General features: G+C 44.4%; 1 protein-coding gene across 2 annotated transcripts in view; it reads right to left on the bottom strand.

The window, feature by feature from the left end:
- DDX31 (DEAD-box helicase 31) overlaps nucleotides 1-19852 on the bottom strand; it is a 43087-nt gene that overhangs the window by 10563 nt on the left and 12672 nt on the right. For both annotated transcript variants that reach the window (XM_065035742.1, XM_065035744.1), the window contains exons 15-18: nucleotides 15186-15236; nucleotides 13043-13182; nucleotides 7702-7783; nucleotides 1709-1820 (exon numbers count right to left, since the gene is read on the bottom strand). In XM_065035742.1, the coding sequence (XP_064891814.1) occupies nucleotides 1709-1820; nucleotides 7702-7783; nucleotides 13043-13182; nucleotides 15186-15236 (385 nt within the window). The remainder of the gene's footprint in view (nucleotides 1-1708; nucleotides 1821-7701; nucleotides 7784-13042; nucleotides 13183-15185; nucleotides 15237-19852) is intronic.

Genomic DNA, 19852 nt, shown 5'->3' with positions numbered 1-19852 from the left:
AAGTGCAGCTATAAGAGTAATTGCAGCAGTCAAGTAACACAGCACAGCTGAAAATGGTGCAAGTAGTGTAGCAAAGCCTCTGACACTGGCACTGTAGCGGAATCACAGAATCACAGAATCGACTGGGTTGGAAAAGACCTCAGAGATCATCGAGTCCAACCCTTGGTCCAACTCTAGTCCGTTTACTAGATCATGGCACTAAGTGCCATGTCCAATCTCAGTTTAAAAACCTTTAGGGACGGCGAGTCCACTACCTCCCTGGGCAGCCATTCCAGTGCCTGACCACTCTCTCTGCAAAGAATTTCTTTTTAATATCCAGCCTAAATTTCCCCTGGTAGAGTTTAAACCCATGGCCCCTTGTCCTATTGCTGACTGCCTGGGAGAAGAGACCAATCCCCACCTGGCTAGAACTTCCCTTCAGGTAGTTCTAGAGAGTGATGAGGTCACCTCTAAGCCTCCTCTTCTCTAGACTAAACAACCCCAGCTCCCTCAGCCTCTCCTCATAGGTCTTATGTTCAAGTCAATGGTATTTCGAAACCCTGAGGAAAAAAAATCAGCACTGCAGCTGTCAGAGGAGGTGAGAAATCAGTGCAGTGACACACAGCGGCAGGGAGAAGAGCTAAGAGTGAAATGGTAGGATTTCAAACACCTCGCCCATCAATACGGCCGTGCACCATTAAAAGCACACAGAATAACTTGGGGTAAGCAGGTAGTTATAGTACAAGCTCTAATTGTTCTGCTGTATCATCACCTAACAAGTTAGTACAACACCAAGAAAAAAAACAGGACCTTTGACTTCTCGAACAATCGCTTCTCACGATTCCAAGCAATTTTAGTGCTGAACTTCTACCTTGAGAACAGCCTTCCCTTACCCAGTTTCTATGACAACATTGTACAGCTCAAAGGCCAATTTCCCCATTTGGTTCTGGACCCCTTGGTATGTGATTTATGTAGTTTAGCACATACGGTACACTGGTACCACATCTGTACACACACACATACAGCAGATATATATAATGGTAAACAGAAGTGATGTCAACCGTTTAAATTCGTCTCATCAGGACCCCTTCCCATCCAACCCTGACTGGGACTGAGAAGCAGAAGGGAAGAGTTTCTTGGACTGCTCAGTGACAACTGCTGGGCATCCTGCTTGGCAAAGATGGGAAATCAAATCCCAGATCTGCACCTAGCTACAATTATTATTTAAATCCATCCCAGTTTTGATTCTTCTTGCCTTTTGAGTAGCTGTCCTCTAATTTTTCTCCCATCCCACAAAACAACCTTCAGTTTAAGATCCCTGACTGTTCAAAGTTGCTCCCAAGGTAACGTGTCTTATAAGCTTCAAATTCATCCCTGTTGTAAACTGAAACACCTAACGGGTGTTGGACCAGGATGTGGTTAAGCAGATCACCCACGACCTTCCCAGCATAACACACATAATCTATTCACTCACGCGATTGGGTCAGAGCCCTTGGATGTGAATCCTGTCGAAAGCCAAGATTAAACCTCATTTGCACGTAATATGGGAATGCAAGAAATTAACATTTAATATCATCGCAAAGCCTTCTGGGCTCATCTCAACCCCCTACAGAGCCCGATGGCCCCAAAATGTTTCTTCCAGGCCTTTTCCCTGAAGCTCTCCCCGAGAAGAAAACCTTGGCAGCTGATACGAGCCCTTGTGGGATGAACTGAGAAGAAGCACACTGACCTTTCTTTGCCCATCGGACAGTCCCCTCGCTGGAGTGAACGTGATTTTCAAACTTCGTCTGCAAGACCGTGGCCCGTTCCCGGACTTCCTGAGGGTCCGTGCCACAGGATTTCTACACGGGTGGTGGGAGGATTAGAGGAAAGAGAATTTGAGTCAGGAATAATGAAGCAGTTTACAATAGATTTAATAACAGTAAAATCACACAGTAACCACCCAGGGGCCAACAAAGGTAATCCCCTCAATATTACTAGAGAAAAAAAGACACAGATAAAGATGTTAAAGTCAAAGCAGCCAGTGAGTGCTCTGCGGTGAGGCGAGCAAATCAGTTTTAATTTTGTGTTTTCTAACATCTATCATCCATCTTTTTCCGTTGCTTCTCTTTTTTCTTTCAGATTCAGACAGATCCCACCACTTATTTCCAATGGAGTTATTTGGAATAACTCCCCCAGTCTCTACACTGACGTTGCGAGTTGCCCTGTGCAGTTCCCCCACAGACCCGGCCTGTTCTGGGCACTCATGGGGCAGGAGCTCTATGTTCAGCCCCAATTTCCAGAGAACGGACCAAATTGCACACGTGTGAACAAAGCCAACTAAATGAACTTCTCACTATTGATGTCTACGTGAAGTCTTCTCACTGTCAACAAGCCCAAGTTCACTGTAAATGCTGTCATGTGGTTCCTCTAGAATAAGATGAACCCCTTGCACCAAAAGCATGACAGGAGAAACTTACTTAGACCAAAAGGGCAATTTTACACGTGCCCAAGCATTCCCAGGATCAGGCTGTGGGATGCAGTTCAGGAAATGGAAAGCAAACATTCCTGAGTGCAAGCTGTTACTGGGAGAGAAGAGAGGCCGTCTCTAAAGTATCCAGGCAGTGAAAGCGCATGTGGACCAGAAAACAAGAGAATTTTTGATGGAAAGTTGGCAGCAAAGTGCAAAGCCAAGCACCCCCAGATGTCAGCCTGTCCCAGGAAAGGACCACAGTTCTCCAAAGCTACTCAGACAGGAACCAGCATCCAAGAGCATCAAGTCCAAGGCAGTAACTTGATCCTGGTCAACCCCCTCATCTGACCAAAGCTGAATGAAAACAAACATCCAGCTTCCACCATTCTGCCTTAGGCCTGTGCCAAGGCAACAAGCCTGTTGTTCCTGTCTGGTAGATTTGCATGCTAATGCTGCACAACCCTCCCTCCCTCAGTGCGAGCATCACCTCTGCGCTGCTGCTTGTCCAGGGGAACCAAATCACACCAACACCGCCAGCCTCGGCCATCGTGGAAGCCGGACAATGCTGCTGGCACCCTAAACAACATGTCCTGCTGACCCAGATCTGCCCATCTACGAGACGAACCCCAAATTTAGTCTAAACGCCCTGCGCAGTGTAATCTTTTGAACCTGGGATCCCAGAGATTCCAGGCACTGGGCTATTCTTCAGCAAAGCAAACGTGTGGAAACCAGAGCTCCTACTCGCTCACCGCCTGGACTAACCGTCCTTCTGCATCTCCAGCAAACACAACAGTGGGTATTTTACAGCTACATGAAGAGCCTCCCAGATTTCAGGTCTCTGCTGTCTCCCAATGCCCTCGAGAAACTCACAGCACAGCCCGTTTCACAGACGCCTTTTAGTTGGACTCAACATGCGCTTATTAATCAGCTGGGACAGTCTCCAGCCGAGGGGCCGCTCTAAAGGTTTAATAAACGACAAGTGGAGCCGCCCTCCCGAAGTGGACACTCGTCGCCGGGACTAACAAGTTTCCATTGATGTGAAACATAAAACTTTCTCCCCCCACCTGCTCCTCCTGGCCCCCATCACTTTTCTTTTGTTAAGCCTCCTGGCAGCACAAAGTGTCACCTTCCCAGCGTTTTTTAATATGAATGTGAAATTAGTGAGGTTTGCCCTTTCCCCTGGCGGACAGAATCCTCTGTTATTAAAAAGTAAAGCACTTTAATAATGAAAACTTTTTCTCTTTTTCCTGTGTTTTAACTGTTTAAAATTAATGAGAAGGGCATAACGGTTGTCAAAGCGATATTGAAAGCCGGGTAGCCAGGACCGAATAAGCACGAAAATCCCTCCAGAGTGTTAAATAAACAGTGCTTCAGCCCCCTCTGAATCCCTCTGTTGGTTATTGTATACATTCTGTAACAGCACTCAGAATAGATCTGAGCACCGGGGAGGCAGAAAGGTTTCAGAATTCCAATAAAGGCCTCAAATTAAAGACAGCCTGGTGCGAATTCCAGGAGAAAATTAAAGAGACCTCAAGCTTAAGTGACAGGTGACTTGCTTCTGTGTCACAACTGTCAGGGGATTTAGTGATAATATGGCAATATATTACAAAGGACTTTTCTTATTCCCCCCTTTAGGTTTCAAAATGAGGCATCTCTTCTTCCTGGTGCTAGGGGAAAAAGAGGAAAAAAAAAAGTAAGACAAAAATGAGGGATAAAAAACTAGGTGCATAATTTCTAAAGTGTGAGGTCAGTCCGAGAGAAGTAAATGGAAAAAAAGCAAATGGCAGGAAACATAATGTACTCGGAAAACAGCTTCTCCCCTCCTCCCATCTCCACCTTGTCTTTTATCCTCTTCAGCCCCTTGAGACAGATCGCATTTTGAAATTGCCCCCTAATGGGCATGAAAACAAGAAATCTGTGTTTGATTCCTGCCTTCCAGGTTCATCCAAAATAAAATAATAATAATAAAAAAAAAATCTAAATTTAAAACTGACTCAGAGCCAAAGTGTGAGAATAAAACCAGCAAACTGTGCGAGTGTCTGGGCAGACCAAGTAAACCAGCGCTACTGATGTGCACTGGGAGCCAACCTGGGTGCTCTGTGAGCTTTAATCCTGCTCCTATCCTGGTTGGGATTAACTGGACAACTAATTTGAGACCTTACACATTTTTCCAAGACCCAAAAGATAAAAACCTACCCCAGAGGTTTGCTTGATCTACTCTCCAACTTGATGAATCTGTTTCATCTGTTAAGTAAGAAGCATTCTTTTCATTATGAAGAAATAGCAGGATAGGGGAACTTCTGCTGTGTTTGCTCAGAGTAAAAGCCAATTCTGGCAGATCCCTGAGAAATGGTGTAATGACTGTGATCAATAACAATATTTATAAGCTCAAAGAAGAAATGAGCACGGTTACAATGTCATTTAACCAGTTCAAGACATCTGGGGGGCTTCTCCAACTGCCAAGTACACCAGGAAAAGACATTCGGCAGAAGGAAACTTGATTATAAGGACTGCAGCTTGTAGGTTTGAGAGGTTGGCGTAAGGCCCAAAAGCCTCTGATTTCATTAGGAGAATATGTTAATGGAAGAAGGGATTGAAACACAATAAAACTAGACTGAGGTAGCAAAGTTCTTCCTTAAAACAGGATGAAAAAAATAAAAGGAAAAAAAAAAGGAAGGAAAAAAAAAAAGGCAGAAAGCCAGGCTGTAACATCTCCTGCTTCCATTATACTTCAAAACAAAATGAAGGATTTTGTTTTAATAAAAACTTTTTACTAACCTCCACACACCTCCTCTAGAACTCACCGAGTCCCCCTGCCCCCCTCCATAAAAGTTGAAAGATCAAATTTATTCTCTTTGTAGGCAGGTGAACATTCGCACACCCAGACATAGCCACATATATATTTTATACACCTAAATATAAAATATACATTTTACAGGCACTTCAGCTTGCTCCCTAGCTGCACACCGAAGCCCAAAAAATACATGCTCCAATGTGGTACTTATAATGGACTTGAGTTGAGGCGATGAGAACTGGAGAGCATTATAATGAGGTTCCTGTGTACACAACTATAATATATACATTACTCAATGTATGGCGAGCTGATAAGCAAAACTAACTCCCTCTGGAATGGCAGCATCACCAATGGGTTGGGTCCAGCTCCTCATGAGTCCTCAATCCCTCTCTGACCTCTACCACATCCCATCGCGCTCCCAGCTTATCGTACCATCTTTACGGCAAACGTACAGGATTTAATAGACATTAACTCTCCTGAATACCTGGAAACATGTCCGTGCAGCTTCTGAGGAAGGTCTGCAGACCACTTACGAGCCTCTAATGGCAACAAAATACAACGCTAACAAACAGAATGAGGCCTCGCTTGTATTTAATATATTTTTCAAGCAATTCCTGAAAAAGTCTATTTGATATTGATAGAACTACTGTCATTTCATCCCCATTAAATGATATAGTTTATTTTCCATAAAGAGAGACTGTACTTCTCAGTCCCAATACTTTCAGATTCTGAGTCACATAAAAATAGGTTATTTACGAGGTAAATAGGTATTTACGAGCTCCTGCAGCAGATTCAGAGCATCCCATGGCCAGGGTGGATCTATCTTGGCTCCAGTGAAGTCACCAGCAAAACCCTGTTGGCTTTGAAGGCCAAAGGAAGAGAAGAATTCATTCCCACCTTTGACTGCAAGCAAAAGGAAGCAGCTCCGGCTGCACATGTACTCACATACAGCGCCTGGCAGGCTGTAATATGAGTAATATGTTGTTTGTTTGGTTTTCTAATTTTTTTTGAAGGAAAGGGAGAAAAACAAAAGAGTGTTTAGAGCATTCTGTGCTTAGCTACACAGAGTATTTTGCTATTTGAAAGTGTGTTAGAAATTTGATCAGTCCTGGTAGCAAACAGGCTTGTTAGCTTTTCATTGCTGTGCCCAAGGCAAGGCCACAAAGGCGCTGAGATGTCTGAGTGAGAATGTTCAAAACGGATCAATGATTTTGAACCTTCCCAAGCACTGGGCTCTGACGTTCAGTAACATTCAGCAGGCTTCTTCTCCTGCCACTTTTCAAAAGCCAAATGATCATCTCCTATAAAAAACCATTATCTTTTTGCCCATTTCCCATGAAATAACACTTGTCCTCAAGTCCAGAACAGATAATATTCTGTCCCACACCAGCAACAAATTTAAAGTGCAGTTTCTGTATAAATATAATTGCTGAAAAACTCTCCAAAGGAAATGCAAAGTTACCCACCTATAAGCACATTGGGGAGAAAAGGAAAGTATTCACACACATAAGAACTATTTAAAATAATTTCTGCATTAACAAGTAACACCTAAACTTTTAGGTATTTGTTGAACGAGTTAAGGGGTCAAATTCTAGGCATTTAAAATGTAGATGTTACAGGGTTATTTCAGTGAAAAACTGTGCGGTGGTGGGAAAGCGCTTTAAATAGAGCTGTATTTCCAATGAGCCACAGATCTGGCTTTCTGTGAAATATAGGACACGTAAGGGAACTGAACGCCTTTCAAAAGCGTGTTTACCAAGAACACCACAGCTCCTAACAGTCATCGCAGGAAACGAGAAGGCTCATACATGGTATAACAGAAAGAACGAGCAGGCAAAACAGCAACAAGAGAGGGGGGAAAAAAGAGCGTGCTGCATCATGCTTGATGCATTCTTGACTTCTATTCAAAACGAGCGTTCTTGGAGGATTTAATTTGCCAGAATGCAGAAACGCCTGTGACATCGATTGCGTATGACTGAGTTCTGTGAATGAGCAACTTGAAGGCAGACCCAAAGCTTGCTGAAATCCAACGAAAAGACGCCTGTCAACCCAGTGAGCTTTGTTTTAAGCTCCAGGTAAATACAGATAATAAAAAAACCTAATGTAACACATCACCAAATACATTTTACTCATTTCTTCAGAGAACTTTTGTGATCTCCAACAGCATTTTAGTGCAGAAAAGCCAAGGAGAACAGAAATATCGTGGGGAAAAAAACCCAAAGCTTCTGCAGCCAGAAACCTTTACTATCTGTTACAAAAGTATTTGCTAAAGCGTTGGAAGCTATTGCTTTTGGGGGACAACAGTGTAAAGATTGGACAATTGTGAAATAAGGCAGTGTTATCATTATTTGCACTGCCTGACATCATGGATATACCCACCCTCGTATTGTGAAGACAGAAGGTAAGGGAGGAATACTGATGATGTTTAGCTGGTAAATGAAAATCAGAGCAATACCAAGTCAGCAGAACAACTCACCTTCCTTCCTGGTCTGTGCACCTTGAAGCGATCATCCTTCATCAGGCTGGATAACACCTTCTCCATCTTTATCTCTGAAACACTGAAGCAACAAAGACAAGAAATTACCATTTCTCCTGCTTTTCAAATATAGCGTGTAACGAGCCACAGGCTGATAACGGAGAGCAAAAAGATTGAGGTTTACACCTTCAGCTTAAGAATTTATCCCTGAAATACATGAAGTCTTACTGGTGCTTTCACTGGAACAGCGACACAATTTTACTCACAACCTTGTCACTGCTACAAGTGACCAACACACACTCAAATTCTAACAGCATCAAAATAACTGATGGTGGACTTGCAGTTCTCCCTGGTTCTCAACAAAAGTAATTGATTGAAGAAAAATAATATGGCTTTTAATTATATTACTGTTGTTTTTATAATTTTTCTTTCTTTACATTGAGTAGCACCAAGACAACTGGGAACCATAAGAAATTCAAGAGAGTTGAAGCAGCTCATAACACTAATGCTTCTTGTAGATTTGCTTTATAACTATAAACAATAAGATCTGTAACCCCTACTTTGCACCCAGAGGGTGTCAAACCTTTTATTGTACATTAGGTGCCACAGGCAGGGAGCAGAATGTGCCTGCATTTGGTTGCTTTTGCAAGTGTGAGACTGACTGAGACACACACGTTGAGGCTGGAGAGATGTGCTCCACTTACTTTGCTATTATACTTCTCTTTCATCATATCTCCCCCAATTTACCTTGCAGGTATCGTTCAACCCTCATTCAAAGGAACACACTGCCTTGATGTTTCCACAACGTTTGTTTCCACCCATGTTAGTGACCATGCTTCCAAAACCAAACAGCTAAAACTAAAGCTGTGTAAAGACACAGCTACTCCTCCTCATCGTGACTCGAGCTCAGAGGGTAACAATGGGATTCCAAGAAACTCTTCCGCTCGAGCCGACTCTCTCACAGTTTCCTTCCCCCCGGTCACGTCATCATTCTTTCCCACATCTTACATCATTCCAACTTCTTGTTACATCGCTTGGGTCAAAGCTCAGAGACACGCTCACCCTCCAGTTCGTTTATAGCTTCAAAACCCACCTCTGGCACAAAATACATGGTTTGATTTCCTTCCCTCTCATCTGAAGTGTAAAGCCACAGCCCAGCCCATTAGGGACCCTGCAGCATTACTTTAAAATCCAGGAGGCTCCGTCAGCTGTCCTGGCCAGGCTTCACACCGGGCATTTATTTTCATTCTGCCAACTCACATTCCTCCTCTAGATTCAACCAGGTGATTTATTCTCCGCTCTTGCTTGCAAGACACCGCTGGGCACTGTCATGGCCCAGATACTGGAAACGCTTACAAACCTGCTTCATTTTCAAGTGACTGGTCCTACTTAGAGGTGCATTTACAGGAGACTAGAAATTCTTCATCCTCTTTAACGCTGTCTTGTGGGGCACACGCACACCAGGTGACACAGCACAGGAACAGCTGTGCAGCTCCAGGCCATTAATATAACAGCTGCATCCAAACTGGGTCCCATTTCCAAGGGAATTTGATGATAAAAGCTGAAGTTTGTGAGCCCAAATTTTCAGCAATGGGCAAAGGACATCACTAGAAGAGATTGCTTTTCTTTTTATACCATGAATACTGTATGGAAGCCAAGGAGTTTATTTGGGGTTACACCCAGTCTAAGGAAGAGAGAAATCTTGGGGGTCCAACAGTTCTCAGACTCCAGAGTCTCAGGTGGTCAGAAAGACATATGCAGTTTCTGAAATGAAGCATCGCTGATTTTCTTCAATTTGCAAAGCGTAGAAAAGAAATTATAACCCCAAGGATATCCCCTTTCTCTTCACTCAAAGATCTCCAAACACCTGGTTAGGAGGAATGGATTGATTTTTGCCAAACTAACAATGACTATGATCCTCACCTGTTCCCTGGTCCGTCCCAATTAAAGCAACAAACACCTTTACTTTTGCAATCTGCCTTTTCAACCTCAGCCAGCTCACTACCACAGCATAAGGAAAGGAAAAGGCATGGTCCAGAGAATTGGACATTGAGCCTGGAAGGTACAGGTACATCCTATATGGGAGAGAAGCCCCATCGCTGCGCAGCTGGGACTCCCGATGTAGCAGATTCCTCCGCAGAAGATGCAGAAAGGCGGGGGAGCGATGGGGGAGAAAGGGAAACGGAGCATAAAAAGACAACTGAGGGTTTCTCTTTGAAAACTATAACAGTAAATTAAAACATAAACGGCAAGCACTTACGCAAGAGAAAAGCCTTCCTCCCCAACTCCCCCCCAAAGGTTGCGTTGACGCCGCTATGAATGAAAACGTCAAACCCCCTGACATTGATTTGTCTGCGATGTCACCCCCTCTCTGGCGCGCCGCCAGCTCGCAGCCGAACAGATCCGCAAACTCGGTTCGCAGCGGGGAGCATCGTGCGAGGGGGTGAGCACAACCGGGGAGAAGGCAGAGAAATGACTCGTGCCTTCATGGTGATGCGCTTCCCTTTATAAATTAGTTAGGCTGCCGTTAGGAGATAAAGAAATTATCTGATAGCTGTCGAGGCAGGCGCTGCTAGATTGCAGTTGAAGGAACTAAAAGAGACATAAGGGAGGTAAAAAAAAAAGTGAACCTCACTGACTTTCTTCTGCTTCTTGCCTCCTCCCTTTGAAGGGAAATCTGTTAGTTATGCTTAGAGCTGAGACAGAACATTTTGGAGTCTAACCTTTTTTTTAAAAAAAAAAAAAGAAAGAAGAAATGTACAGAAAACATGAGTGTGCACACACATTCACAGTTAGGTGGAGGAAGCACAACTTCAAGCCACACAAAGACCGAGAAGAAAGTTGCTGAGAGCGGCATGCGGCTTTCTCGAGCCCCACCGGGAATTCCTGATCTCAGCAGAGCCAAAGTGAGATCGTTTTGGCAAAGGCAGACGCTGCCTTTCCACCGTGGAAGCCAAGGAGAGGCTTCAGGTACCAGTGAAAATTAATTGCGAGCGATTTCCAATTTCAAAGGCAGTCATCCCTAATTCCAAAGTGGATTTTCATCCAGGAACAAAGCCACGTCTGCTCTCATTACTTCCGACTCTCAACATTTCTGGACTCGCTCCCATGCACGCTGGGGTGGGTGGAGGGGCGTAAGAATAAACTCCGGGTCAGATCCTCATCTACTGCAGATCAGCACGGCGCTGCTCATTTACACCAGCTGAAGGCTGCGGGGACCCGTCTCGTGCTTTGTCTCCTTGGAAATACATATTTTATGAAGTATTTACATTTCAATAAACCCAGCGGGAATTTCATTTAAAAAATAAAAAATAAAACAAATAAACCAAATCCACAACGCGCACTCATCCCCAACAAAAATAACCCCGAGAGATTTAAAAATTAAGCAAAGACTAAAAAAAATGCCAACTCCAGTAACTCGTGCAGTCCAAGTCAAAAGCTACAAAGACTTAGGATAAAGAAACAAAAATTATCAGTGCTTAAGAGGATCGGTGACAGTCCAACACATGCTGTCTTTCGCCCTCGCACTGAATTAAATTGTCAGGATTATCACCATAATGCTCTGTTTATGAAGGGTAATGGCAATTTGTGCTGATGGCACTTGCTGCCTTGAGCTTCAAGCTGCCTTCCCGCATCTTCGCTGTAATTCATCAGCTCTTTTCTATCCCGTTGCCCCTTCTCACACCATGCGCTAGAATGTGGGAAGAGCAGAGGACACCTGACTGCAAACAGGCTGAATCGCCCACCCTTGTCAATTAGAGGCTCATTTTCTTCCATCTGAAGAAGGGGGTCAAGGAAGGCAAATTATACTCCTCCTTTGGCAAGTCTCTTACCTGCAGGGCAGCACGTTTTATGAAGAACATAAAACAAACAAACAAGAAAAGACAATCGCCAGAGTCGCTTGGTTATTCTGATTTGAGAAGCGGAAGAAAAAACATATTCACATTAACCTTGCTCTGCTCATTCGGCACAGTCTTCTACAGACTCCTGAAGAACAGGGTTAGCTCAACAACAGGTCTCCTTAGCAGATATAATTACCAGTGTGAGTGACACTCCTCCTTAAACTTGTTAGAAAACAATAAAATTGGATAAAAGCATTAACATTTAAAATTAAAAAATGGAAATTTCCCTCTCCTTCCTCCAACACTTCCAAAATATTTTAAAATAGAAAACTAGAACTTTCCACTTGGAGTTAAAAATTCACAATTATGTGGGATTTCACCTTTAAATGTCAGTGCTGTTTGTTACATGAAAAAAACCCCTGTCAGCTTAGCCCTCCATGTCTTGCTGGTGTCTGCTTAATAGATAGTTACCTGGGATGATGGATGGCTCTTTGTTAGACCACTAAATGGCTCACAGCCTAGAATAAGCCTGTATTTACTGCCAACATTTGTTTGTTTCAAGGATGCAAAACCAAATTCGACTCCAAGCAGCTCCACCCGACATAAACACCAGAAATAAAAGGGAACTAATTTGTGCATGAGTTTACAGGGCTCCATCAGCTCTGGTACAACATGAAAGGGACTCGGCTGATGTTCTGGAAGGCTGAGAGACAGGGAGCAAGGGGAGTTGCATCCATCCGGCTGCCTGCTGAGGAGGATGGAGACCCAACTGCGCCCCTGACCAGCAATCCTGAGCGAGTTGGGGGTTTTCTCCACAAAAGGACCATTGCGCAAGCAGAGCTGGATTAAAATCTCATGGTGTGTTGGCCATCAGGTAGCTGCACCTTGGGCTGGTCTTTACCTTCCAAGCTGGAGCCAGTGGAGAAGCTTTTTCAGCTGGCTTGAAAGCACATCCTCCATTCGGTCTGCAGAGTCCACCCCCGTATCACCCTCCAGGACCATCCTGGGCGCTCACCACTCGCAAAAGCCTCTACTATTCCTGTCACAAGCCACTTACGCACCAATTACCTGCAAGATACGACCCACAGCTCCCTAGCTATTTCTCCACCGGATCTCTCCTGAAGAGAAAGCACCATCCCTGACAAGATGGTGCTAAGCCAGCAGATGGCCAGTTAGCATCTGACAGGCTCATTTGACTTGTGATCTCTGTGTAGCCACGTTTTGAACCCGGGGCCAGAGAGATAACAATGGAGTGTAAAGGATCTCCGACTATCGTCTCCTCTCTGCCCCTCACCACACACTCGCTCACGCACAATCTGTCAGGCTGATGATTTTCACACACTTTCCTTTTTGCCTTTTGCTAGTCTGGGGCCGGTCCTGGATCACAAGAATTAATAAATTCTTATTAAAACCTGCACGAGACACAGTCCCGCTGAAAGTGCCATGGAAGGTTAATTAGCAAGGATGAGCTGAAACTTTTGTTCGCGTTTCTGACTCACTTAATCTTGTGAGAAGCCAGCAAGCTGACATATTCTGCCTCCGAAGGCGCCAGGACAAGCAGGCTGTTCCCGTGACAGCCAATGCGAGCCGTCCTCCCGATCCGGTGGATGTATTCCGCAGGTGAAGCTGGAGCGTTATACTTCAAAAAGGGAACATGAGAAGGGAAAGGAGGAATTAACAGAACGCAGCATGTTAATTATAAACGAGATGCTCAGCCTGTTCATCTGAAACAAAAGGGATCTCAGCAAAAGCACCTCCCTCGGAACTGGCCTGTTTATAAAGAGCCCGTCGGGCTCATCCCTGTAACCATCACTCAGCCCCCTCAGCTGCGGCAGTTTTTTGACATGTGAATGTGACACATTGGCCAACTTTCAGATAATAGGACAGTTTCCCCATCTCAGTGTCTCTCTTTGCCTTTTACATTCTATTTCTATACAGGCACGTCAGGAACATGTTTGCTTCGCTTAAAAAATAATAAATCAGCTCACAAAGAGCTCAAACCAAGGGGCCCCCCAGGACTGCCCATACAGGACGCTGCCTGCTCTGCTTTTGGGAGAAAAGCCATAAAAGAAAAGATGATGGATTCAAATTTGGAGTTGGGTTAAATTGCTTTGTTGGTATTAAAGCAAAAAATGGCTGGTTACTGGTTAGAAACAACCTAAGAGAGATGGGGGAGTAAGTCCTTTCAGCACTGTATGATACAGGTAGCAATCGGCTTCCCATCTATAACTACCAGGCACTGCAGAAATGTTGCTTAAAGCCCCCCTAACATAGCAGTGCCTCTCATTTATTTCACTGAGAATCAAAACTGCCCAGCCATTTGCAGGATCTGATAAAGGGTGACATATTTCCCTCCCTTTAACCTCCCCCTATTCTCTCCCCCCACCCCCCACCCCCCCTTTTCTCTAGAAAAATGAACATGCACAGAGATACTGCTCAGAAATGAGCCCTCAGCAGTTTAACTGGAAAAAACCCAACAACCAAAGCCCACTCTAGTGTTTATACCTGTGCCCTCTGGCAAAGTTTCTACTGGCTAGAGGTGTGAGTAAGATGCTGTGAGCAATCTAATTGCTCCCTGCAGGTCCTTGCTCTTGGACGCAGCTCTCAGGACAGCTGAGATTTCGCCTTCTGGACACACAGAAGTCTCCCAGGGCTTTAGGTAATTTGCACTACGTTCTAACACTGGCAACTATATCTTTGGTTAAATTATATTAATATACAGATCTGGGAATTAAAGACTTCACTTCCCCAGCCTTCTCCAAGTAGCTACTTGCTACACAATCTTTCTTTTTCAAAACCACAAAATTAAAATCAAATCTGCTCCTGAAGGGATGAGGTAGAAATTAAAGGGCTGTGTCAAGGGTCTGTGCCCTGTTCTTTTTACCCAGGTGCTACTTGATACAAGAGAATCTGTGGATCAGTTTTTCCCCAATTCAACGAACCTTTTTTTAATTATAAATCTTTTATAAAAATGAAATCTACCTCATGCCCCCACTTCCCCCTTTGAAATGACAGGATGCTATTTTTAAGGTTCAATCCATCTCCCTTAATTCCTACTTTTTTTCAAAGCCAATATTTCTGTCAATAGCAATGTGGCAGGTTTTGGGTGGGGTGGTTTTGGTTTTTTCCTTCCACAGAAAACCTGGTCTATGCAGTTCTACTGAAATTCGAATGTTTACAGCTACCCAGCCCCGACCCAGCAAAGCCCTGCATGAAACATTCAGGTCACTGCACAAGCACTGTTGAGCTACTCAAAGTTTAACATTAGGATCGCACTTAAACTCCTCCTGGAACTGCCTCTCCAGCAAGCTCAGAAACACAGAACGGCAGGAGATGGCCAGTACTTCACAGGATTTGGCTTCCTATGGGGGGAAACAGGGTGTTTCCTCCCAGCCAGTGGAATATTATCACACCGCTGATGATACTGGAGTTATTGAAGAGGAAAACTGAACCAAAGGTACAATAGCAATGCTGTATCTGAGCAAAACCTTGAGTCCCTGCTCTGCAAACGTGGGTCTCCCACACCTGCAGGCATCAGCACAAAGCAAACTGCAGAAAGAGGGTCTGGACTGGAAAGGGATCTCATTGCAGCAAGACTGCACTTCATACATACGTACACACATACACACACAGCAAACCTACCTGAACAATCCACGTAACTTGAGGCAGGTCTAGTCCACGTGCTGCAACATCCTTTAAAATTAATAAGGAAAATACTTCAGTAAAAATGCTTTGAAGATGTCAGCAAAGTGAGAACTCTTCAGTGATGGCGATTATGACATGAAACATCTGCCTGTGCAAATAGGAATTTTATGTATCTAGTTTGGGGAGAGACAGGCTGAAGGACAGAAATAATATTGAGGGTTTAAAATGTAAGGAATATTGTTAACAGACTAATGCAATAAAGAATGTTCCACTACTATGGCTCAAAGCCTGGAGGATATAAACCCACTAATTTCAGGAAAGTGGTGTTGAATTATTGCTGTCTGCTACAGTCCTCTTACATTAGATCTGAGAAAACCAACTGTCTCAATGGTAGTGATAGCATTGGTTCTTCAGTTTGTGTCATCGATGAAAACAGATCTTCTTGTAGGCACCTACTACCTAAACATTGAGAGAGGCAGAATTAAAGCGATGGAAGGCAACTGTCTTTCTCAGCATAACTTCCTCCAGAGCAAGCCTAAGAACTAAAACCAGGCTGCTCCTGATGAAAAAGAAAATGGCCTTGAAGCATATGGCCAAGGATCCTAAACCCTGAGTGGAATGTCCAAAGATGCACTCACCTCCACCTACAACTAATTAACTGTTTCCTAGGTGATGGTCTGAAGCTGAGGAGCAGATGACTTACAGGTCACCTGGCCCTACGATAAAAGGCCAACAAACAATTTAGCGGAATCTGCAGGAAGCTGAAGTACAGCTTGAGGAGAGGGAACTTCGGCTGCCCCTTAGGTTTTCACCAGTCTGCCTTTGATTTGGAGAAACAAAACTGAGCCCCAAAGAAAAGCATCTGAAGCTGCTGTCAGGAGTGTTATTTGATGTGCCAGCTGGTGAGAAAACCCATCAGCTTGGAGAGAACTTGAATGAGACCCTTTAGTTACCCACAGCCAGTATAGCTCGAAAAACATGTCCTTTCAAAGAGAAAAGAGAGTTTAAATACTGTTCAAAACAGAGAGGTAGTGCAAACATGTTTCAATCTCCCTTCCCGATTTTCTGTTCATTAGTAATGTCCTCACATACTCCTTGGATTTCACATTCACCACGCGCAATAGCAGAGCAGGTGTGCAGATTTAACTCTGTTAGGAAATGTTTTGGAACACATGTATCTTTTAGCTAGTTGCAAAATAGAATATATTAAGAACGTAAGCAGGAGCTTAATGTACTAAAAATGTGTCAGCCACCCACTGAAGTGTTTTCATGCAACTCCCACACACGTTAAAAGACGAGGAAGCTGATGTTTTGGCAGCAAAGGCCCTCCCATAAGCACTAGCCAGGTTGTTTTGTGGCTCCAACTGCAGTAAAAGAGGAGACACTTTCCACAGCGCCCACTCCAAAACAACAGACACTTTCGCTCCAACACGCTCATTAAGAACGACTCGTTCCCAGACTCGGAATGAACAGATGTACAAAAAGCCATTTAAAGGAGGTCGGAGAAAATAAATCAAGAGAAGTCGGGGAACATGTACAGCAGTTATCAGGATAACAAGATTATAAACTCTACAGCACGATCAGACGGGAGTGCTGACATCTGATTCCGATCTGGGTGGCTCTTATGTACCTCCAAGCTGACAAGTCTTTGTTTCTTTGCCTACACTGTGCTCTTTCTCACACTCAGTAGTCTATGAGATCTTGTGTTTGATGAGAGGGCGCTACCTTGAGACAGGGTCAGTTTACCCAAAATAATCAGATTCTCAAGCCATCCCTGTAGTCAGGAACAGGCACCTTCAACACATGGAGGAGAAGTAGATGGCAGGGGCAGAACCCATCCCTCTCATCCAAAAGGATTCTTTTCCGCCTCTTCTAAGACACCTTTTCTTAAGACCTCCAGCTGGGAAACTACTGCTGCAGCCAGTATTGTTCTCATGTGCATTTGTCAAAGCAAGCAGGAAAGATGAAAAGGTTAACCAAAAGCCTAATAAATAGCCCGGGACAACATTTTAGGAGGATGTTCTCTCCCGTCATCGGCCTTGTACTCACTATTTCTTTCACAATGCCACCAACTCTGCTCAGCTGTTACTGACACACAACAGCTACTCTCCCGGGGTTTAACTTGGCTTTCTTTCAGAAGCGTCTTGGGATTTACTGGTAATTGGAGTGTTTTGCAAACTCTCAAAGATTCCTCAGTATCAGTCCACCTGCATCTCCTATAGCTCCTTTTCCTCAAAGACCCCAGTACACAGCAGCAAGGTAGAATTAGGATAAAAAGTTTGAGCTGATTTGCTTTTCTCCACTGGCAGAGCCCATGAGCTTTTTGCTTCTCAGATCTCTAGAAAAATACCTGTGGGTCAGCTTACCAGGAAAGGGAATACAGCTCAAACCTACCCAGTTTTACTAGCGCTACATTTATTTCACATAGAGAAGCGCTAACCTATTGCCAGTGCTCTTTCAAGAAGCCCAATGGATTTCCAATGTACTACCCCTCCCTTTTCTTTCCACTGCCCCAGTCAGCATTCCCCTTTCCATGCATGACCACCATTCCTTAGTAACAATGAAATCAAGAATACGACATCTCAGCAGGTCACCGCTGAATCCCTTCAACGGGCAATGGAACAGAGAATTAAGTGACCATCTCACAGCAGCAAGGAGAAATAGTCTCCACTGGTACAATGGTTAAAGAAAGCCCAGATGCCAAGCAAACACCATAATCTGAAGCTTTAACCGGGTTCCTGCCCTGATCCCAGCTGCCAGCTACAGAACGGGACAGGGCCAAGGTACAATCCACCTGCAGACCCCCAGAAACGCTGGAACTTAGCTCCCAACAATTCATGTTATCAGCCTGTGCTCGCGGTGCTGGGGTACAAACGGGTGGGTGGAATGGAACGGGGGACGATAAGGCCACACCAAAAGTGAGGCACGAGGCACATCCCTGCGGAATATCAGAGCCAACGCAGCCACAAAAGTTTTGCAAGGGCTTTGGTTTGCTCAGTCCCTCTCCCACAATCTAATTAGGGCAAAGGAAATTGCTAAAGTTGCTTTTGAAAGACACTCAATGGTGAGGTCTTGAAGGCCCTGAGCTTGACAATTGGCTGCCTACATGAGGCCTAGAAGTACAGATGGAAGGCAGCTTGCTCAGGTGCCAGGCTGTCAGTTGGATTAAAATGACTCATTTATTTACCAAAGAACCTCACAAAGTGCTTTAGCTAACAGGCAGAGAGGCCCTAACGGCTCTCCAAGCTGGGGAAGAAGCTCTCGCGCCTTCCCGGCCTGCCAAAAGTCATTACTGCCGAGTGTGGAAAGCCATCAGCAGGGTAGAGACCCCCGTCGGCAGGGTGACAGATTGGGCTGCGTAATCAGAGGAGGAAGGAGAGAGCACAGAAGCTGTCAGAGGCAAAAGCTCTTGGCTGGGGCCGCCAGAAAACTGGCAAGATGAGTTAGCGTGACTGAGTAAACAGCAAACAATCTCCAAATGATCTTTCCTCTCTCCCTGGAAGAGATGAACTTGTTTAAAAGGCACATCCCAAAGGAAGCCGCAAAGAACTTCAGTGAAGGAGAGAGAAATAAATCTGGATGAGACCCTCTGAGATACGCAGCCCTTCTTTATTTTCTTGCCTGCCAGCTTATATTGTCTGGCAAAAATATTTTATGGAATATATTAATATACATATGACACAGAGCAAATTAATAAAAAGAACAGCAGGTCCCATTGCTTACTGGAGCGGAAAGATGGGTGGAGAACATGGCATAAGGGACAAGGGAAGGACGGTAACACTATGGATGTTGCTCTTTTGTGAGCCAGGTTTCAAAACGTAGTGGGCACAAAGCACGATTTTGCAGTGCAAAGAACAGAACCACCTTTCTGCAAAACATTTTTGCCGATATGAAGAAAAGCGTCGGAAAAAGCAATGCCCTCGGAGGCGGGAGGTGGTCACAGTGCCTGGCTGCCCTTTGGACATCTGCGTTGGGGAGGCACCTGTAATGTGGGACTAGCGCAAAGTGTATCTCTATATTAAGGTGTCCATATGGTCCCCATTACTGTGGTAACAGGCCACCTCCTGGTTTCAATGCATTTGTCCTCCCAACATCTCTGTAAGATAGAACAGTGCTGCTATCCCCATTTTACAGATGGGGAGCTGAAGCACAGAGAGATTTTGGACTCGGACACACAACTTACTGTGCTTAACGTGCTAACCGTGTGCCAGCTGAGCCACAGAACTGTAACTGTCAGGATTTGCATCCCCGCCTTGCAGTAAATGCAGAGTAGCTTAGATTGAAACGAAGGAGGGTTACGATAAATGAGTTGCCTTGCGCTACCCTCTTCCCGGCAATCTAGGTTCTTCTTCCTACCTTGTCAATAGCTGCATGTTTCTTGGCAGATTTTTCCTGCCACAGGCTGCATTTCCCCTTCAAACAGGGGAGAATCCAGGAACTGATATCTCAGCTACTACAATGACTTTATTTTCTTTGTCTAAAATTGAACATTCACTGTCTTTCCAAACTCATTAAACTGAAATTTCAGTGACAAGACATGTCCCTAAAATTTCTCAGTTATAGACAGCATATGCATGAAGGGTTTACCTCTTTACCATTTAGACTTTACCAAACACTTTTTAACTTCAAAACACTTAATCTACACCACTGATTAAGCTCTGCTA

This window comes from Columba livia, chromosome 19 (assembly GCF_036013475.1).
Source record: "Columba livia isolate bColLiv1 breed racing homer chromosome 19, bColLiv1.pat.W.v2, whole genome shotgun sequence".
NCBI classification, from domain to species: Eukaryota; Metazoa; Chordata; class Aves; order Columbiformes; family Columbidae; genus Columba; species Columba livia.
Note: the sequence above shows the minus strand (reverse complement) of the source record. Positions and strands in the feature narration are given on the sequence as shown.